The 17729-nt window shown below is 43.5% G+C and overlaps 1 protein-coding gene across 1 annotated transcript; it reads right to left on the bottom strand.

The window, feature by feature from the left end:
• Window positions 1-4177: 4177 nt before the first annotated feature.
• Window positions 4178-8721, bottom strand: HYAL4 (hyaluronidase 4). Its single transcript, XM_014282027.3, is given in 8 exon segments — window positions 4178-4603; window positions 5727-5746; window positions 5749-5812; window positions 7830-7976; window positions 7978-8492; window positions 8495-8533; window positions 8536-8583; window positions 8586-8721. Coding segments are annotated over 8 exon segments (1395 nt in total).
• Between the last annotated feature and the right edge of the window lie 9008 nt (window positions 8722-17729).

Below are 17729 nucleotides of genomic sequence, written 5' to 3'. Positions count from 1 at the left end.
TTGCTGAGTTTAACCATCATTTCAGGGAGTTAGGCACCAGAATTATGCCAAGGCAAATCTATTTTGCACTTGACTGTCAAAATGATTTGCAGCAAAGCTCCAGCCTGGGATTAAGATCAACATCCAGACATCTGGAACTGGTTGAGTGATAAAGAAAAATCCCTGTCTGTAAGATCAAGCAGCAGAAATGGGCAAGAAGGTGCAGCATTACCCTCCAGCTGCCTCGAGGCTAATGGGAGGAAAATAATTTAGTACTGAATAAGTTAGGATGACTGGGACAAGGGCTGCCTACACGAGATCAGAATTTCTGATTTAATTTGAAACACTAACTTAACCTTGCTGTCACTTGGATCTGTACCACCTAACTGGCTACACATGCAGATGGGGCTTTGCCTGATTGGATCTAGATGAAGGAAGAAGGCCATGAATTTTACAGACCCTTCACGGTATGACTGCGACCAGGTGCCAGCTTCAAACATTTGTCCCTTGCCAGTAAATAGAAACAAAAAGAGAAGATATCTTTGTCAACGTAAAGGCAGTGGGAAATGTGGTACAACATGTCAATACCAGAGGATTACTACAAATGGAAATTCCAAATAACCTGAAATTCAGAATTAGTATCAGATTTCCCATTTCAAAGTGACTCATAGAAAAGCCTAGGAGGGTGATCAGCAGGTAATAATGTCAGAGCACTTTTCCTTATGTTCTGTTCTCATTCACAACTACAAACCCATTTCAGTAACCTTGGTTGCCTCTGCTAAAAGACAAAATGTACTGAAAATTGTACATGATTTATTATTCATGAGAGATATGCAGGTTTTTAGCTGACTGTTAATCTTCTGCCTAGGTGAAAGAACATTTAAGGTTATTCTCACACCTTATATCAGTAAATATTGTCAAATACTAAATCACATAGGATTTTTATCTAAAAAAATCTAAAAATCTAAATCAAAAAATCTAAAAAGTTAAATCATATAGGTTTTCTAAATGCTTAGTAGCCTATCAAAACCTTTAACAGCTTATAAACTATTTTAGATGCTTTTAAGGTATCTTTTATGTTTAGGTGCCTACACAATCTTCTTCCAAACCTGTTTTTGCTTGTAATGCATGCCTTCTGATTTATTTTAGGAATGTTCTAGCATGGAAGAGGCACCTATCAAGGCCTCAAGATCCTTGTGGTGTAATTCCCTGGAAGGCTCGATGCAAGGCTTATCGAAACTAAGGGAAATTTACCAGTGACTTTGTCATATGGCTTTGGGTCAGACCATCAAAAGCACTGACTGAATATTTCTGTGCTTATCATCTCTCCTCTGATTTTTGTTTCATATATTGTTATTTTCACGTGATACCACTAAGAAATTTTTAGCCTCACAAAACATGAAAGGAAGGGTCACAATTTGTACTGTAATAAGAGAAAGTTTGTTTATTATACTTAAAAGCATTCATTCTCATGGATGTACAGAGATTAGTTAATTTTATCACTACCATTTCAACAAGATAAAATGAATTTCAATCCTCTGCAGGGAAAAAGCCTACAACTAGAGTAATTTTTTCCACTGTCAGTTTCATTCTGACATGCTGCATTATCTTCTGCATACCATGTGTGAAAGTTTTAACCATGCAGCTGCTGAGAGCCCAGGTGCAAATTTTCAGGCCTGTTTAGGTGTTTAACTGCTACTGAAATCCATAAAATAATTTAGTTACCATAATGCTCAGTTTTGGCATGTCTAAATCTTAATGATATGGACACTGAGAGGAACCCACAGTCTGAAGTCTCAGTAGCCTGATTCATTATAGGATGCTTATATGATGGTTAGATCCCTGGAAATAAATTTACAAATACCCACACATCAGTTGAGGATTGCAAAACATAGCCAACAGGAAACCCGAGGAGAAAAAACAAAAATCCAGGTTAACATGTTAGTTTCTAATTTAATTGTTCCAATTCAATATATATATTGGGCAGGAAAAATCTGGCCCTGGGTACCTGGGTGCATGTTTGGATACCAAGGAATATCATAACGTTTATATAAAACACATTAATGCATTACAGACAGTGACTAATTTAACATATTCACAGAAGAGTTTGAAATTTGGTTTTATAAAACACTGGTTCTCTTTCCTGTTGTTTAGTTACTATGAGCAGTAAGCTGTGACCTTAATGAAGACAGCAAGAAGGGTCAAAACTAACAGCTAATCCAAGGCCACTCAGAAAACATTAAGAGACATTTTGTTTCCTATTAGCATGTACTCCAGTCCTACAGCACAAGCAGAATGTCAAATGAATCATTTTTATGCCTTTCCCTTGAAAAATCCACAACAGCACTTTGATTTTAACAAACTGCATTTTTTCTGAGAAAGCTGTTCCATTAAAAAAAATAACCAATCAAATTATCTCTAGTTTTCTTCACTACAAAAATATGCTTTAGAAAAATTTTAGTGCATCTCCTGCATGTAGTTTTTGAAAGAAATAGCCTGAATTTATTACTTTTTTTAAAGGAGGATCATTCTAAACTCAATTTACTTCTTATTGATTGACTGTGGTTTAGTCATACTCCCCCCTAGCTTAAATGGAATTTAAAATATTTCTTTCTACAATGGAGTTGTCTTCTACAATGAAAGTTTTTCTCACTTGCCTTCAAGAGCTCTAGTAACATAGTGTTTGTTCACCTTACAGTTGGTTTGTCTAGCACAGTTATTATGGCAATAGCTCACTGAGGTTAGATATGTGGATAATAGCATATGTTTGAAGAATGAAAAGTTGCTAAAAGGTGCAAAACCATGAAGGTCTAAGCCTGATGGGTTCTTTATGGTCCCAGGACAAAAACAGGATAATGGAGGCCAGTGGGGACTGTATGGTATGTTTCAAACGTTTGCCTGGGTCAAATAGAAAAAGAGCAGGGAACTCAGCACAGGTCTCATAGACTCCTTATTTGTCTTATGGCTATTTGTCTATTGTTTTTCCAGCTACAGAGATTCTAATATAAAGACACAATTATTTCACATATATATTATATGTGTGCATATACATCTTCTCACGCATATTATTATATAACACATTGGTGTATATATGCCATATATATCGGTGTTGTACAATACATTTGGTATATATACATTATACCAAATGATTTGTAATGGCTTCATTCAAGTAAATTCTCTTTCAGGAATACTTAGTCCCTGGGAAGCTGGGAAGCTGAGAAACTAGAGGTTCACCGAGTGCCCTGGAGAGTTGCCAGGTATTCCTTCTGCTCATGGTCATCTCTAGAAAAACATTCTTCTCCCTGCTGACTGGAAGGATAGCCCTGGGAGCCTTTCGACCCCCCTTCAAAGGACAATCTTACAATGATCTTACAATGGCAGTTGGAACATAAATAAGTTTCTTGCTGAAGATGATAAACTTGTTGATTACACCTCTAAAATAGCCTGGGGGTGCTTTCATTATCTTTAAATTTAAAAGTCATTGTATTATTGTCATAGATTCAGGATGGAAGTAGACCTGGATGGAGTTCCTGCTCCCAGCACTACTTGTTAATTTTATTTTAAATAGCTAAAATGTAAAAAAACACAGGGAGACCCTTGGTTGTTGGATTAGAAGATACAGATTCCTTTCTCAGTAAGTACACTAATCAATACTTTTGCTTCCTGATCTCCTGACTCTTTCATTCCTTTCTACCTTGTGGAGGGCTCAAAGCATGAATACCTCCATCATGCAGGACATGAAAGAGGAAATCATGGGCTTGAACTCACTCAAATGGAAAAGAAACTAGAAACCTCCCCTCATCTTTCATTTTCTGGGAGGATGCTCTATCCAGTATGCCATCCAGTAAGAGGCAGATATGGGTAGACACTTCCTCTCTTTACAAAGGGAAAAAGTGAACCTCACGCTACATTTTTCAGTAGTAGTAGGCTTCTGCTGTCTGGGTTGTGGCTGTCAGCTGGGCAGAAACCTGGCTTCTAGCCTCCTAAACAGCCTAACCTCGGCAGACGGGATCAAGGGCCAGACATATTTCTGTGACCTGTGTGTTTTGGACTCAGGGGGCCACATTGTCCATGCCTTATCGACATTAAACCTCAGGGCACAGCTGCAGGGTTTGGGTTGTGTCTGGAACCATGACATTCCCAGTCCCCAGCTGTAGATCATGTGAGGCTTTTTGTTGGATCTGCTTTACCATCCCCCTTAACTGACTGAAACCAGCCCTTTGACTAAGACAGTCATTAGTGAGGATGCATCAGAGGCAAAGGAAGCAGGCAGATCACTGCAAATCTTCTGGGTGAGACAGTCTGCAGAGCTCCCTGGATGGTCATTAGCACCTTTAACTTGCCCACAGTCAGTTCCTTCATAACCCTGGTAACAGTGGCAGACAAATGTCTCTGCCATGATTTGCAGATCTTCATTTGATGCTTCTCTTCTCACAATAAATCCTTGATCCTCCAAGGCATCTGTCCAGAAGCCAAGGCCCTCCAGGTTCTTGCATTGTCCCAACACACATCATGCATTGTCCCAACAAAGGTGCCTGCTGAACAGCTCAGCTGCTGCTGTGACAGTGGTAATGTAGGGCCCTAATTCAGAATCAATTAATTTTTGAACTTCTGTCCAATTGCTCTGTACATGGTAGAAAAAAAAAATTTAGCTGATGTGAAACTAATCACTCTACATTTACCTTTCACATTATGAAAAATAAGCAATATGTAAGCAGCCTGCATTAACGAATTCATCCAGGATAACTTAAATCTGACTAATTTAAAGCATTATTAGGAAGTTTTATACAGAAAATGTAACCCAACTGAGGTGTAAAGTACTTTAGCAACTTGCTCTCCCCAGAAAACACCACAGTCTGTAGATCTACAAACAAGCCATGATGCATGCTAGAAACACAGGTGATGATAGCATGGCTGTGTGACAAGACTGGGGGTCCTGAGTTGATGGAGATGTTCCAGACCTTGCCTTTGTCACTTGACTGAGTTGGAAGGAAGTTCACCCTCCTGTTTGACTCCGATAGAAACCACAGCTGAATATTTTAAAAAATTAGCTGAAGTAATTGAATTTGCTGAGGACAAATGAACACTTACTTTCAGCCATTCATTCTCATGCTGGCTGGGTTTTCTATACTATCTTGCAGGAGAAAAGCAGCACACAACACCCATTTCACACAGATTTATGGGCAAAGTCTTTTCTCATGACAAAGTTAGATGTGTGGCTGTCTGAAAGCTCCAGGACATGATGGAGCCCCAGAAATGAATCTCTGATTTCAGTGTCTAGGTCTGATACCATGTAATACAAAAACTCTCCATTTGATCTCAACAGCTTGCTTCATTTTACTTGCTCGCACACAGGAATAAATAACCTGACAAATTGCTGGGCACCAGTGGTACACCTAAGCTGGTCTGACTGACGTGCTAATCAGACTCTACTTGATTTCCTAGTGCTTTATTCAGCTGGAAAGGATTCTGACCAGGATGATAACTATTGAGGAGCTATCGTGAGGAAATGTCTGGTATTAGCCATTGGCTTCCGTCCCTACCGCTGGTTGCCTGTGAGCCTCACAAGGCCTTGTTGAGCCAGGAAGAACTGACCATGTTCCATGGTCATCCTGACTGGGGGACAGCAAGTTAAACAGTCAGCTCTGTTGGTACCAACTGCTCAGAACTGGTGTGATCAGACAGTGTCTATTCATAGGATAAAATGAGGATCTTACACATTGCATTTAAATCAGGCACAGGTGTACCTCTGAAGAAGTTCAGTTCAGTCTTCCCAAACAAGAATGCCTGCAGCTCCCAGGGCACTCTCTCCAATAGTGTTAATAAGATATTACTACAGAGAAAAGAGTAAAGCCAGCACTGTCAGGCTAATTCAGCATTTCACAGCCTTTCTAAAATAATCCAGTGGTTTGTTCTGTGACTTCCCTTGGACTACATTTTTTTTTCGTTCTGGTCCCTAAGAGCAATATTTTATTGTGGCTACAGGTTTGCTGTCTAGAGTACAGAGATTATTAAACAAAAGTTGCAAACTTAGGTGCTTCCTGAGGTGTTGGTAATAAGCAAGTGAACAAACACTGGGAAGGAATTGCATTTTAATTTCTTTTGATGCAAAATATAATTATTTTATATCTCATCCATTACTAGAAGCAACTAAAAACTTTGCATTAAAGTGGGATTTTTAACATGAGAACTCCCCAGAGCCTTTCCTCAGTTCTGTTTTTGCTGATAAGGGGAAGGAGAGAGCCATTTTGCTGTGTCAATCAGCTGTTTTCCAGTCCCTTTCCAATTTGAAAGCTTTGATTCCACAGGCATGCATTGTTCTTGCTGCTTTCCCTAGGAGCTCACTCAGATTCTTATAGAAACCTCAGAAAAAAATGACTGAAAATAGGCACACACTATAGGAGGGAGAGTGTTGGCATTGTACAACCTTAAATGAAAGGGAAAATGCAACACTTGGCAAACCTTAAGAATTTCAGTTTCAATTTCCGTGCTCTTTCTAGGTTTGTTTCAGAGAGATATCTTTCACTGTACCTTTTCCTCATATTGTGGGCTGTAAGGAGAGAGTATTTGATGCTTGGATGTTTATCCTTAATGTGAACAGTGATTATGGATCAGCAACAAGTCAATTACTGTGCCACAAGCACTGGATGTGAAAGACCACTGATACGCAAGTGACTCCCTAGACATCATCATTGATTTAAGGGAGATCGAGGGCCACAGAACATCAAGAACCAAAGTAGAAAAACATCACAGGAGTTAGTTGCCTGAAGGGGAAAAGAGGCAGCAACTGGGCATAAAATGGCAAAGGGGTTGCACAGCAGCCTGCGGCAGTTATTGGTGTCCATCTGTCTTCTTCTAAAGGGCAAGCTGCATCAAACCACCAAAGCAGGTGTCTGCACCTCCTTTAATGCCTAAGAATAGGCATTTGCCTTCAAGACAGAGAAACATAACCCCTTACTGGGAAGTGTAGTGGGTGATGGCAGCGCTTAGGAGGGTAGTGGGACCTAAGAGGACAGGGAGCTAATGCTCCTTCCCAGACAGAGTCCTGGCTTCAGACTCTGCACCTGGGCTGAAAGACTGAACATTGGCTTTAAAAAGTGAATACAGCATACTTGCTAAACTCTGAACCACAGAAATTGAGACCTGTTGGTAGTGTAGTCACTGTCCACCGGGGAGAATGAAGCCAGGGCTCTGACAGATAGTTTAGGCTGCTTTTTCACAGGAAACATACTGTCTTCATCCAGTTTCTGGGAGGATATCCAGAATCACATAAAGGACTAGGGTAAGGCACTGATCTTGAAAATATTTGTGTGTGTTCAGCTGATGTGAACAGCACTCCTTGGTTCTGGTGTACCATTTGACTGGTCCGAGGTAGGTATGGGACTAAATTCAGTTTTTGAGATAGGGGCATGCAGAAAGACTGCTGGTTTCAATTTCCCATTCTGATGTAACACTAAGCAAGTTGCTAACATCCCCGCCTCAGTTTCCCTTATATAAAAGGGGCAGCTATGAGGGGATTAGTTAGTGATTGCATACCTGAGCAGAAGAAAGTACATCAGGGAGGATTAACATAATAACTGCCTCCTACATACTACATAAAATTGCTGAAATCCTTTTAATCCATTCAAATGCATGTTTAAGTATGGCACAGTGATGAATTAAAGCAAAAAAAAAAAAAAATGTGTTTGAGGCTGCTTTTTTTCTTTGGTACACTGAGCTTTTTAAAGCATGTGGACAATTAACATGAACCCGCAGAGCTGGCCCAAGTAGGAGGTTTTCCATCCTCATGTACCATCTGCAAGCATGGTTAAAGCATAAATGCAGCCCACGCTGTTCCAGCAAAAGCTTACCATAAAGACAAATAATAAAGGTTCATCGCTATAACCTAGTCAAGTATACACAAATATCGGCAAAGCATAATCTTGGGATGTCACGGAGGAAATCCTTATGGATTCATCCAACCAAAACTGAGAAAAGTGAGAAAAGTGCAAAATATTTTTGACTGTTTCCAAGGGGTTTCTTAGTGCCAATGGAAGGATACAGGGCTGCACTGCTGTTCTAGAGCCAGGAAAGTTCATTGTTCTTCAAAACTTCACTCTCTGGGCTGGAACCAGCGTAGTTCTGATCACAGAAATGGTAATTATGACAGTCAGGGTATAAATAGTATCCCCACAGGCCCTTTGGTCTGCTTTTCATTCCTAATTCAATTGTTTCCTTCATAAAAGCTTTTGCACTTTCTTCAGAGGAAACTCTGGTGAAATATTCAACATCATTTGCTGAAATACTCCCTTCCATTTTGCTTATGAGTTTCCTGGATTTTCTTCTGTAGACATTTTTTGCATCCCAGTTGTGGGCCAACCAAACTCCCCAGTGCTCTCAGACTACAACAGCTAAGGCACTGAAGCCTTTAGCTGGGATGTAACAGTTCATGTCACAGCCGTCTTTTTCCAGATGAGTTTGCAAACTGAAGTTCTAGGGTAGGCCACCGCTAACAGGCACTTCCTGAGATGTGTCTGCCCTCTTGCTTTAGCTAATGGACTTCCAATCATATGGATATTTTCAAGTTCAGTACGACATCATACGTCAGGAACCGCAGGTCTGTCAGTGGTTCCAGGCAGCTATGGACGGCTTGCTCTCCCAGACTGGTGGTCAGGCTGGTTTCACAGCAAGGGAAGTCTGGATGGGTGCTATGCACAGCCATGCCAGGGGCTGAAAAGTGAACAGTCCATAACAGTGTCCCATCTTCAGGTACCCATGCTTTCATGACTTAAGAGACACTATTAGGCAGACCTTCCAGTTTGTCTGTAGAACATAACAGAAGAGGCATTAGTAACTTCTTCCATATCTAGCTATATGAATTGGTATCAGCCACTTCTAAGGTATCCCCCATGCAGACACTGAAGAAGCAGAGTGAGCACAATCTAACTCAAAGAAAGGGGTAAGATTCCCAGCTAAGTAAGTCTGTGACAGTCAGTGTAACCACTGTTGCTTGTCTCATCAGTCCAGGTCTTACTGAAATCATCAAGAATGTTGCCATCACTTCAGTGGGCCCCAGAGTGTCTTAGTGTCTGTGGCTGTTGCAATTGGAAAGGTTGATGAAGGAAGGGTTTCCTTATTCTTCAAGCTCTTGCAATAATAACTAGCCATATATAGGTAACTATACAATCAAACCTTGGCTTTTATCACCATTTTCACAGCTTCATGAACATCCTGACCTGTCTAGTACAGTGCCAGCCAGAGATACTCCAAATAGCTCTAAACAAGGACACATATTTCATTGTCATTGTGCAGTACCATAAAGGGATACAAGTTCAACTCTTGACAGCAAGAAAGCAGATCCATGCTTGCTCGGAGCTATTTATTAGCCTGGCTGCACTACCACATGGAGCTAGCACCTTCCAGACCAGCTCCAATAGCTCTACACAGCACTGCAGTGTGCAATGTGGACTTTGATGTTAAGGCCTGTGGCCACTGCTATGAGCAGAATCATTAGTCAGAAGTTCCCAGCCAGTTATGTGTGTATTGAGCAGAAAAGAAACCATATATACAGCAAAACCTACGTGCTTATATGTAAGTGAGAGATATTCTTACCCATTTTCTAATTCCAGGCACCTCCCTGCATTCAAAACCTTGGGGAAATCCCACAGTGCTTTTCAACCAACCAGCAGGGATGATAATGGATTTGTATTTGAGTCCTCCTTGTTTTTCTTCAGCAGGATTTGCTGAGTATCTCTCAGAAAGTGTATACCATACCTAGAAATTAAACTCAGCAAAGCTGTTCAGGGCTTTTCAGCATTAGAAGCCAAACTGAATTTTCTCACTAGAAGGCTGTACAGCTGAAGCTGGAAGGTGGGGACTTGCTCTCGTGAGGAGACAACCAATGAAAGGACCAGCTTTAGAGAGTCAGGCTTGCTGCCCCATCACCCCAGAGGGATGGAGAGGAGAGGCAGGGTGCTCCTGCCAGCCCAGTAGCTCTGCCCCTTACACCAGCCCCTGCCTGGGACCAGCATGTGCTTCTGGCTTCCCAGGAGAGCTGCAGGGAGGGAGGCTGCAGCAGCGGTGCCCAGCAGTCTGCTCCGCTTTGCCAACAACCAACTGGGAAACGCAGAGACCCTGCTGTGCTGGAGCATTGTTGCTGAGCACTGCTCTCGCAGTTCACAGATTATCAATCAGAGCTGTAAGAAAATCCTGCCAGAGGGCGGCAAATCCCTACAATTATTCTTTTTTTTATATTGCAGCATGTGATTCTAAACTGCAGCTTGTTGAGTTCCCCCCATGAGAGCTGTACCACCATCCTGCCCCTCTGCTCCCACGCCTGTCACAGTCTGGTTCACGAAGGTGTCACTAGCTGGGCTGGGCACATCCCCCAGGTGATTTACCCCAGGTTTCAGGGTGTACTTCCCATGAAGGACCTATGTCACTTGGCACTAGTGTGCTAGTGACACGCACCAGCAGCCACCAGTGTTCTGGGGCACCTCATGGCATCTCACCCTAGGGCAGGCAGGGCCAGCAGTGCCCAGCTGCTCTCAATGGGGACTGCCTGCTGGTGGGAAGGGGGGAGGCCCAGCACTGCCCTGCGCTGTGGGTCTGCATGTCCCTCCTTGGGCAGGGCTCAGGTTTAATTAGCCCTATGCTTTACTGTGTGCTTGACATACCGATTTGCTGCCCCAAGACCCTCTGAGCTGACACATGGGAAAGGCAGTACCGGCAAGCTGAAAACAAAAATAGTAATAATAGTAATAATAATAATAACAACAACAATAACAATAATAACAATAATAATATCACTATAGGTTATGAAAGACTTCAGGGAAGTGGCAGACCACCCTGCCGCCCTGAGAGAAACTTGTCATGGGGGACTTAACACAGAAAGATATTTGTAGTTGTTCTGTTGTTAAGAAGGAGACGGTTACTGGTTTATACTCTGTGTGAAGGTAAACCACTGAGGTTTACTGACGTCTGATTTTATTCCATTTGATAGCCACCACACAAGCACACACATGCTCTAGCTGGCAACAGGCTCTGAAGTCGCTTGTTTGCAGCATGCAGAAAGGATGTTGTGTGTCCAAGCTCTGCTCAACATTTTTTTTCCCCTTTCCCTAGATATCTCAAATTTGTTTCCAGTTGTGCAGGACTGCACTATACTAAAAAATTCTCCTCTTTTTGCTGGGTATTTCTTTCATTTGTATGTCTTAGGTGACAAAACCCAGAATGAATACATCCCATTACACCCCTTCTGCTAATTATATTCTTCTGTATAAACCAAGGCAACACGGAGGCAGCCCATTGTGGTGTCCAGCTGACAGAGGAAATGCACAGTGGGCAGCAATTCCCAACAGAGGGAAAGTAGAAAACATATGTCTTTATTAGACAGAAAACAACTGTAGCTAAAACTAAGCAAAATCAGCTTAAAACAGACATTTCTGAATTGAATAGACATGGAGGGAAGTACTTGAACCAGATCACAGGCTACTGCTGAAAAAGAATAACTGGCTATAATGATATGTAAACAACTAAGCATTCATCAGAGGATATAAACCCTGTGTTCCTCTCCCCCCACTTAATATAGAGCTGAGGAACACACTTTCAAGCTTTGGCATTTATCTTGCAACAAAAATCCTACTCACGTAACGCTACACTATTCATAGTTAGGGATTAGAAAAATTACAAATTGTGAATAAAGACAATGATCTTTTCTACTTTCTGGTTAACATTTTAACAACAATATGACATTGATGCAGCACAACCTTGATAGGCTTAAACCAGGCTGTCTCAACAGACAAGCCAATTGCCAAATACCCTTATCACAGACGTGCATGGTTTTTGAAACAAGAATTTTCACACCCATGGAGATCTAATAAAACCCCTGGATTTTTACAGAATAATCCTATTGTTGACTTTTTATGAGCAAAGCTAAAGCTGATACACTCAGAAGTCTGATGGACTGGAACAGGTTTTGTCCAGCTGAAGTCATGCTGTGAGAAGCGAACCTTGCTTTCTGTGCTGGATCTGGATTTGGAGGCAATGTGCTCAGAGGCTGGTGACCCAGGAGATGACCCCAAGAGCCACAGAGCCTGCAGCAGCCTCCAGGAGGATACTAAGGGAGGATGAATTGCCACCGTCCTCTACCTTCCCTCATATGGATGAGGGATTCTTAGACAGGGGCATTCTTTAGTGATTTGCTTCAATGACATTCTGCAGGGCATCTCTGTTATGTTTGTAAATGCAGGGGACTGAATGTGCAGCATAATGAATACTAAAAAAGGAGCAAGACCTCAGCTCACGATCATCTGACTGACCCAGTGACACTGACAGCTTATTCTACCCGAGATTCAAAACTTTATACAATGCTCAGAGTCCAGCTGGAGGCATATAGTGAGTGGTGTTCCCCAGGGGTCAGTGCTGGGTCCAGTCCTGCCCAGCCTTTCCCTCGGTGCCCTGGATGAGGGGACAGAGGCACCCTCAGCAGTTTGCTGGTGATACAGAACCGGGAGGAGCGGCTGATCCCCCAGGAGGCCGCGCTGCCATTCAGCCAGGCCTGGACAGGCCGGAGAGCTGGGTGGAGAGGGACCTGGTGGAGTTCAACAAAGGCCCGTGTGGGGTCCTGCACCTGTAACCCCAGCACCAGCACGGGCCAGGGGTGACCTGCTGGGGGGCAGCTCTGCGGGGAAGGGACTGGGAGTGCTGGTGGGCGGCCAGTTGCCCATGGGCCAGCGGTGTGCCCTGGTGGCCAAGGCGGCCAGTGGGATCCCGGGGGGCATTAGGAGGATCGTGGCCAGCAGGTCGAGGGAGGTGATCCTGCCCCTCTGCTCTGCCCTGGTGGGGCCACATCTGGAGCGCTGTGTCCAGTGCTGGGCTCCCCAGTTCAAGGGAGACAGGGAACTACTGGAGAGGGCCCAGCGGAGGGCTACAGGGATGGTGGGGGGACTGGAGCATCTCCCCTGTGAGGGAAGGCTGAGGGAGCTGGGCCTGTGTAGCCTGGGGAAGAGACGGCTGAGGGGGGATCTTGTCAATGCCTACAAATATCTTAGGGTTGAGTGTCAAGAGGATGGGGCCAGGCTCTTTTCAGTGGTGCCCAGTGACAAGGCAAGGGGCAACGGGCACAAACTGCCACACAGGCAGGTCTACCTGTATATGAGGAAGAACTTCTTTACCTTGTGGGTGACAGAGCACTGGGACAGGCTGCCCAGAGAGGCTGTGGGGTCTCCTTCTCTGGAGACATTCAAAGCCCACCTGGACGTATCTCTGTGACACCTGCTCTGGGTGAAGCTGCTTTAGCAGAGGGTTGTACTAGATGATCTCCAGAGGTCCCTTCCAACACTGATCATTCTGTTATACTATGATTCTGTCCTTATTTTATTTAATTATCCTCCACTTCATGCTGCATAGATGTCTCTCATCCATAGACAATTACACCTAAGAGTGGTCCAGCCTGGGAGATTAGGCTCATGCTTAGTCCTGGCAAAAAGGCAGATTGTTTGATGGACTGATTTAATGGCCCACTGAAACATCCATAAAATCAACCTTTATGCTTAGTTTATACTTCCCTGATGCTCTTGATGCCAGTGACTGGGTCATTTTCTGGCATACACTGAAATAATTGCAAAGCTTCTTTGGCCATTTTCCAGCCTTGGCAAGGTTCTCCATGCTCCATACCACTATTTCCCCCCTGTTTTAAGCCCAGAGGTTTTGCAGTACCTTTCTTTTCCAAAAAGGGTAGCCTTTGCACTAGGAGCTGTATTTCAGATGCTTATACTATAACATCAACATAATGGCATCCGTCCTGGAATAGCCTGGGTGGTCTACATTGTTACCACATTGTCTTTATGCGATAGCATATTAGAAAATTATATGGGTTATACCACGTGCAAAGCAATAAGATTCACATTCTTTGAGGGTACATAAGCCTCAAGACTTGAAGACTGTGCTCAGGAGTGGGCTTAAGCAGACTCCCAGGATGCCCAGGTTTCCTGCCACACTGCTCTTTTACTAATAGTTCCAAACACCCACACTGCAGAGCCACATTTGGGAGATGTGCTTAGAGAACCACAATACAGCATAGCCGTTTTAGGACACCAGAGCTGCTTGGGGTCTCCCTCTTCTGGGAGCTCCTGAGCATATGCTTCATCCATGCTGCATGGATGGAGGGCATTTTTGGACCAGAAATGGCATGTCATTACCACCCTTTTTCTTCCTGAATCTCTGAGGGTGAGAGAAAAGAGCAAACACCAACAGATTAGTGCTGACTTACTCTTATTCCTCATAGCATTTTAAATTGCATTGAACTGATTGCCTTAAGAAGTAGCTTTCTTCTCTGTCCATTTTCCTGATTCAGGTGTATGGTAAATCCTAACTGAAGACTGAATAAGTGATGTTTGATGTTCTAAGCGTATTCTTCTCACAGAAATGAAACAAAAGGTTAACCCTGCACAATAGGAAGGAGCTGACTCTCCTCCCACTAACCACCTGCGAGTCCAGCAGAAGTACTTTGTATTTACACCAAGGTAAGATCTTGCCCCCAAACTGTGCAGAGCAAACACCCACATGCACACTGGAGTGATTACAGCTTGTACCCAGCCCCAGCAGATTTGGGTGACGTTCCTTTCTTCCTACTCCTACAGAATAGCTGTAACACAACAACAACAAAACATTTGATTTCCCCCCACCCCCCCCCACCCCACTAGCTGAGTATTACATTAGAAGTAAATGTTATTGTTGGAGGAAATACAACAATTCAGTGTTGTCAGTCTAAGGGATTATTGCAATTATTTTAAGCCGGGAGTCATGTAAACCTCTGTAAGCCTCATGTATAGATGGAAGCTTTGAACAAACCTAATGAGCCTTGCTCAGTGGCCATGCCCCAGCACAGTCTCTCCATCTAGCTCTCATCAGGCATCACAGGACCTCCTGCTTTGCTGGGAGCACAGAGGGGATATTTTGAGGAACTGCTGCTGACCGTCCTAGCAACAGCTGTTGGGTGCTGGGAACTAATGGAGTAATGCCAGCCTAAAAGGAAAATTCCAAGGTTGAACAAAGCAAATATGAATATTTCACGCCTGCTTTCCAGCTACTGAAAATTGATAAAGATATACCATCTTACTTCAGATGAGGTTGTGCCACTTTAAGAGTGCAGAAATCACAACAAAATTGCAACAGGAGATTTCACTCTGGAAAATCAAAAATCAAGCACTTTCTGTCAGAAGTGAGGTAACTCTACCACTCAAATTAGCATCTCCACTGCAGTCAGGTCTGTTTATTATTGGGTTTTAATCCAAGTATACTCAGAGCTGAGTATTGCTGCTGAGATATGACTGCAACAACAGTGTTTACACATCACTACTCCTTCTAAATCAAGGTGCATCAGTACCTGAATTCCTACGGAGGCCCAGGGAGAGCATGTCTTGGTGCTCACTACTTCTAGGTTTAGAAAAAATGTTATTTGTCCCAATTCCATGCAATAAGGTTTGATGCTGAGACTTAAGAAAAGAGTTCTTCTCCGTGGAGCAGTCCAAAGTTTCTGAATGGCTTCAGTTCATACTTGTGTTAATTAACCCCATGCAATCAACATCACTTACCATTGTGGGTACTCAAGGACTTTGCAGGACCTTTGTGCATGTCTCAGTTTCACCAGGCTTGAAGAAGAACCTTTGATAGAGCAGCAGAATGCCATGCACTGGCCCTGCCTCCACCCTGACCCCCCAAGGTTAGCTTGCATATCACCTGGCGGCAGTGCTCCCCTGTCCCCGGATCCCACTGTAGCCCACTGAGGGTGAGGAGGGGCAGGAGGAAGATCAACATTGACACCAGGGCTTTTTCTCTCCCACATAAGGGAAACCTGGCAGCCCAGCATGGGGGAGGCGATACCTGGTGTGAGTTTTAACATTCCCATTGGGAATCCTGTGTAGAAATAGAGAGCTGGATTCCTTGGGCATTAAAATGCTTGTATTGAAGCTCGGTTCCACTTTCTATGAGGAGAGGCATGAGCAGCTGTACATAGGGGCAAGGGTAGCAACACAAGGTGAATGCAAGCATCAGCTTGAGAAAATGCAGCTGCCTCTGTGTACACAACCCACTGCCTGCATCACGGCCAAGGAGCGGGGTGGCAGGTCCGTAGGGTTTCCATAGCACATAGGGTGCATGGACGCAAAGCTGAGGAGAGGAGCAATTTCAGTAAAGGGAAAAAATAAATGCTTTTGGTTCTGCCCTGGAAACCAAGCATCTGAAGGAGCAATATAAAAAATGTTCTTAATCTGCTGTCTAATTGACTGAGAAGGTTATTACTAGCATGGAAACAAACATCATTTTTCCAAAAGCTGCCCACAAATGTCAGACTGTTTGAGGAGAAAAAGCAGGACTGATACTCTGGGCTGCTTTGCTTCTCGTAGATATTGGAGAACACCTTAAATAAAAGCCAGGAGACTTCTTGCTGTAATGGAAAAGTGAGAAAGGAGCTCTGACTCTCTCTGAGAAAACAGGCTGCTAGCATGTTAAAATACCATCCTAGTCAAAAAATAAATAAATTGCTGAAGGGACCACATTTATTGTTGAAGTAGGAGCAGCTGCATGAGCAAAGTTTAAAATATTGTCCTTTGAAGTCATAGAAGTCTGCTTATTTTTAGCTTGTTAGATGCTGTTAGCTTCCTGTATAAACGCAGTTACATAATAGACATAATCTGCACAGCAGCAGAGGCCATACATGCCAAGCTATAAGGTTACGCAACTGCCTCCGAGCTTGCTCCCACCAGGCAGCAAACAAAGCCTCACGCCCCTCGTAACTGGTCTGCTGCTTCTGGGCCAAACTTACAGGCACATGTATTACAACATACGCATGCATACGCGCATTCATATACACCTGCACATGTAGATATGTATGTATATTAACACACAGATATATGCCCTTGTTTTCTTACTACAGCTTAAACAAGGTATTAATTGAATCAGAAAAGTATTACTGTTGGATTATTCTGGTGACATTAAACAAGGGACAAACTGGTATGTTGTAACAATTTAAAGCACCAAAGTTAAATCCTAAGCGCGCACTTACTTTGGGAAGATGCCGAAACAATTCTCCCTCTTTTCTAATGTGACTTGTAACTGATCCTTAGCGCTGGGTGCACCATATTGTATGTGGAAAGCACACGGTGCCAATGCTGAATAAGAACAACTTAGGGGCTTTAGCACCCCCAAAAGAAGGGAAGCAAGCAGAGGAGCCTTTGGCTTCCTGTGCTTTTGCGGCAGCTGGGCAGCTGGCCTTGCACGGTGGTACATGCTTTATGGTCCCACAGAGCACCAGGCTCCAGCCCACCTTGCATGATCCCGTCCTGCACCCACTCTGGTACAGGGCACTGATGCAGTGCCACATTGTGACCTTAGCCTGACAGGTGACATAGAGCATAGTCACCTGTGGAGCTAAGGGGATCAAATGCATCTTGACTTTCGTACTGGCTGGTGTAGTTAGTGGTCCCACATGGAAGCACACAAGACATGGGAACCCTTACATGCATCTGTGCAACTTGTGCCTGCCCTCAGTCAGCGGCATGGCTGTCTCCAACCCCACCACTGGCACCTGTAGTTGTAAAGAACTTCCAGGGACATTGTCTAATGGTAAACCTGATGTTATAAAATAAAGGGCTCTAACTAGCTGAAATAGCAAAAAAATTGTAAAACTACATAAGCTTAGATACTTGGTTCCTTCAATAATTATTAAGAAGCCCAGACCAAATTCTGATTTTGGTTTTCTACCTCAGACA

This window comes from Falco cherrug, chromosome 5 (assembly GCF_023634085.1).
Source record: "Falco cherrug isolate bFalChe1 chromosome 5, bFalChe1.pri, whole genome shotgun sequence".
Taxonomy (NCBI): domain Eukaryota; kingdom Metazoa; phylum Chordata; class Aves; order Falconiformes; family Falconidae; genus Falco; species Falco cherrug.
Note: the sequence above shows the minus strand (reverse complement) of the source record. Positions and strands in the feature narration are given on the sequence as shown.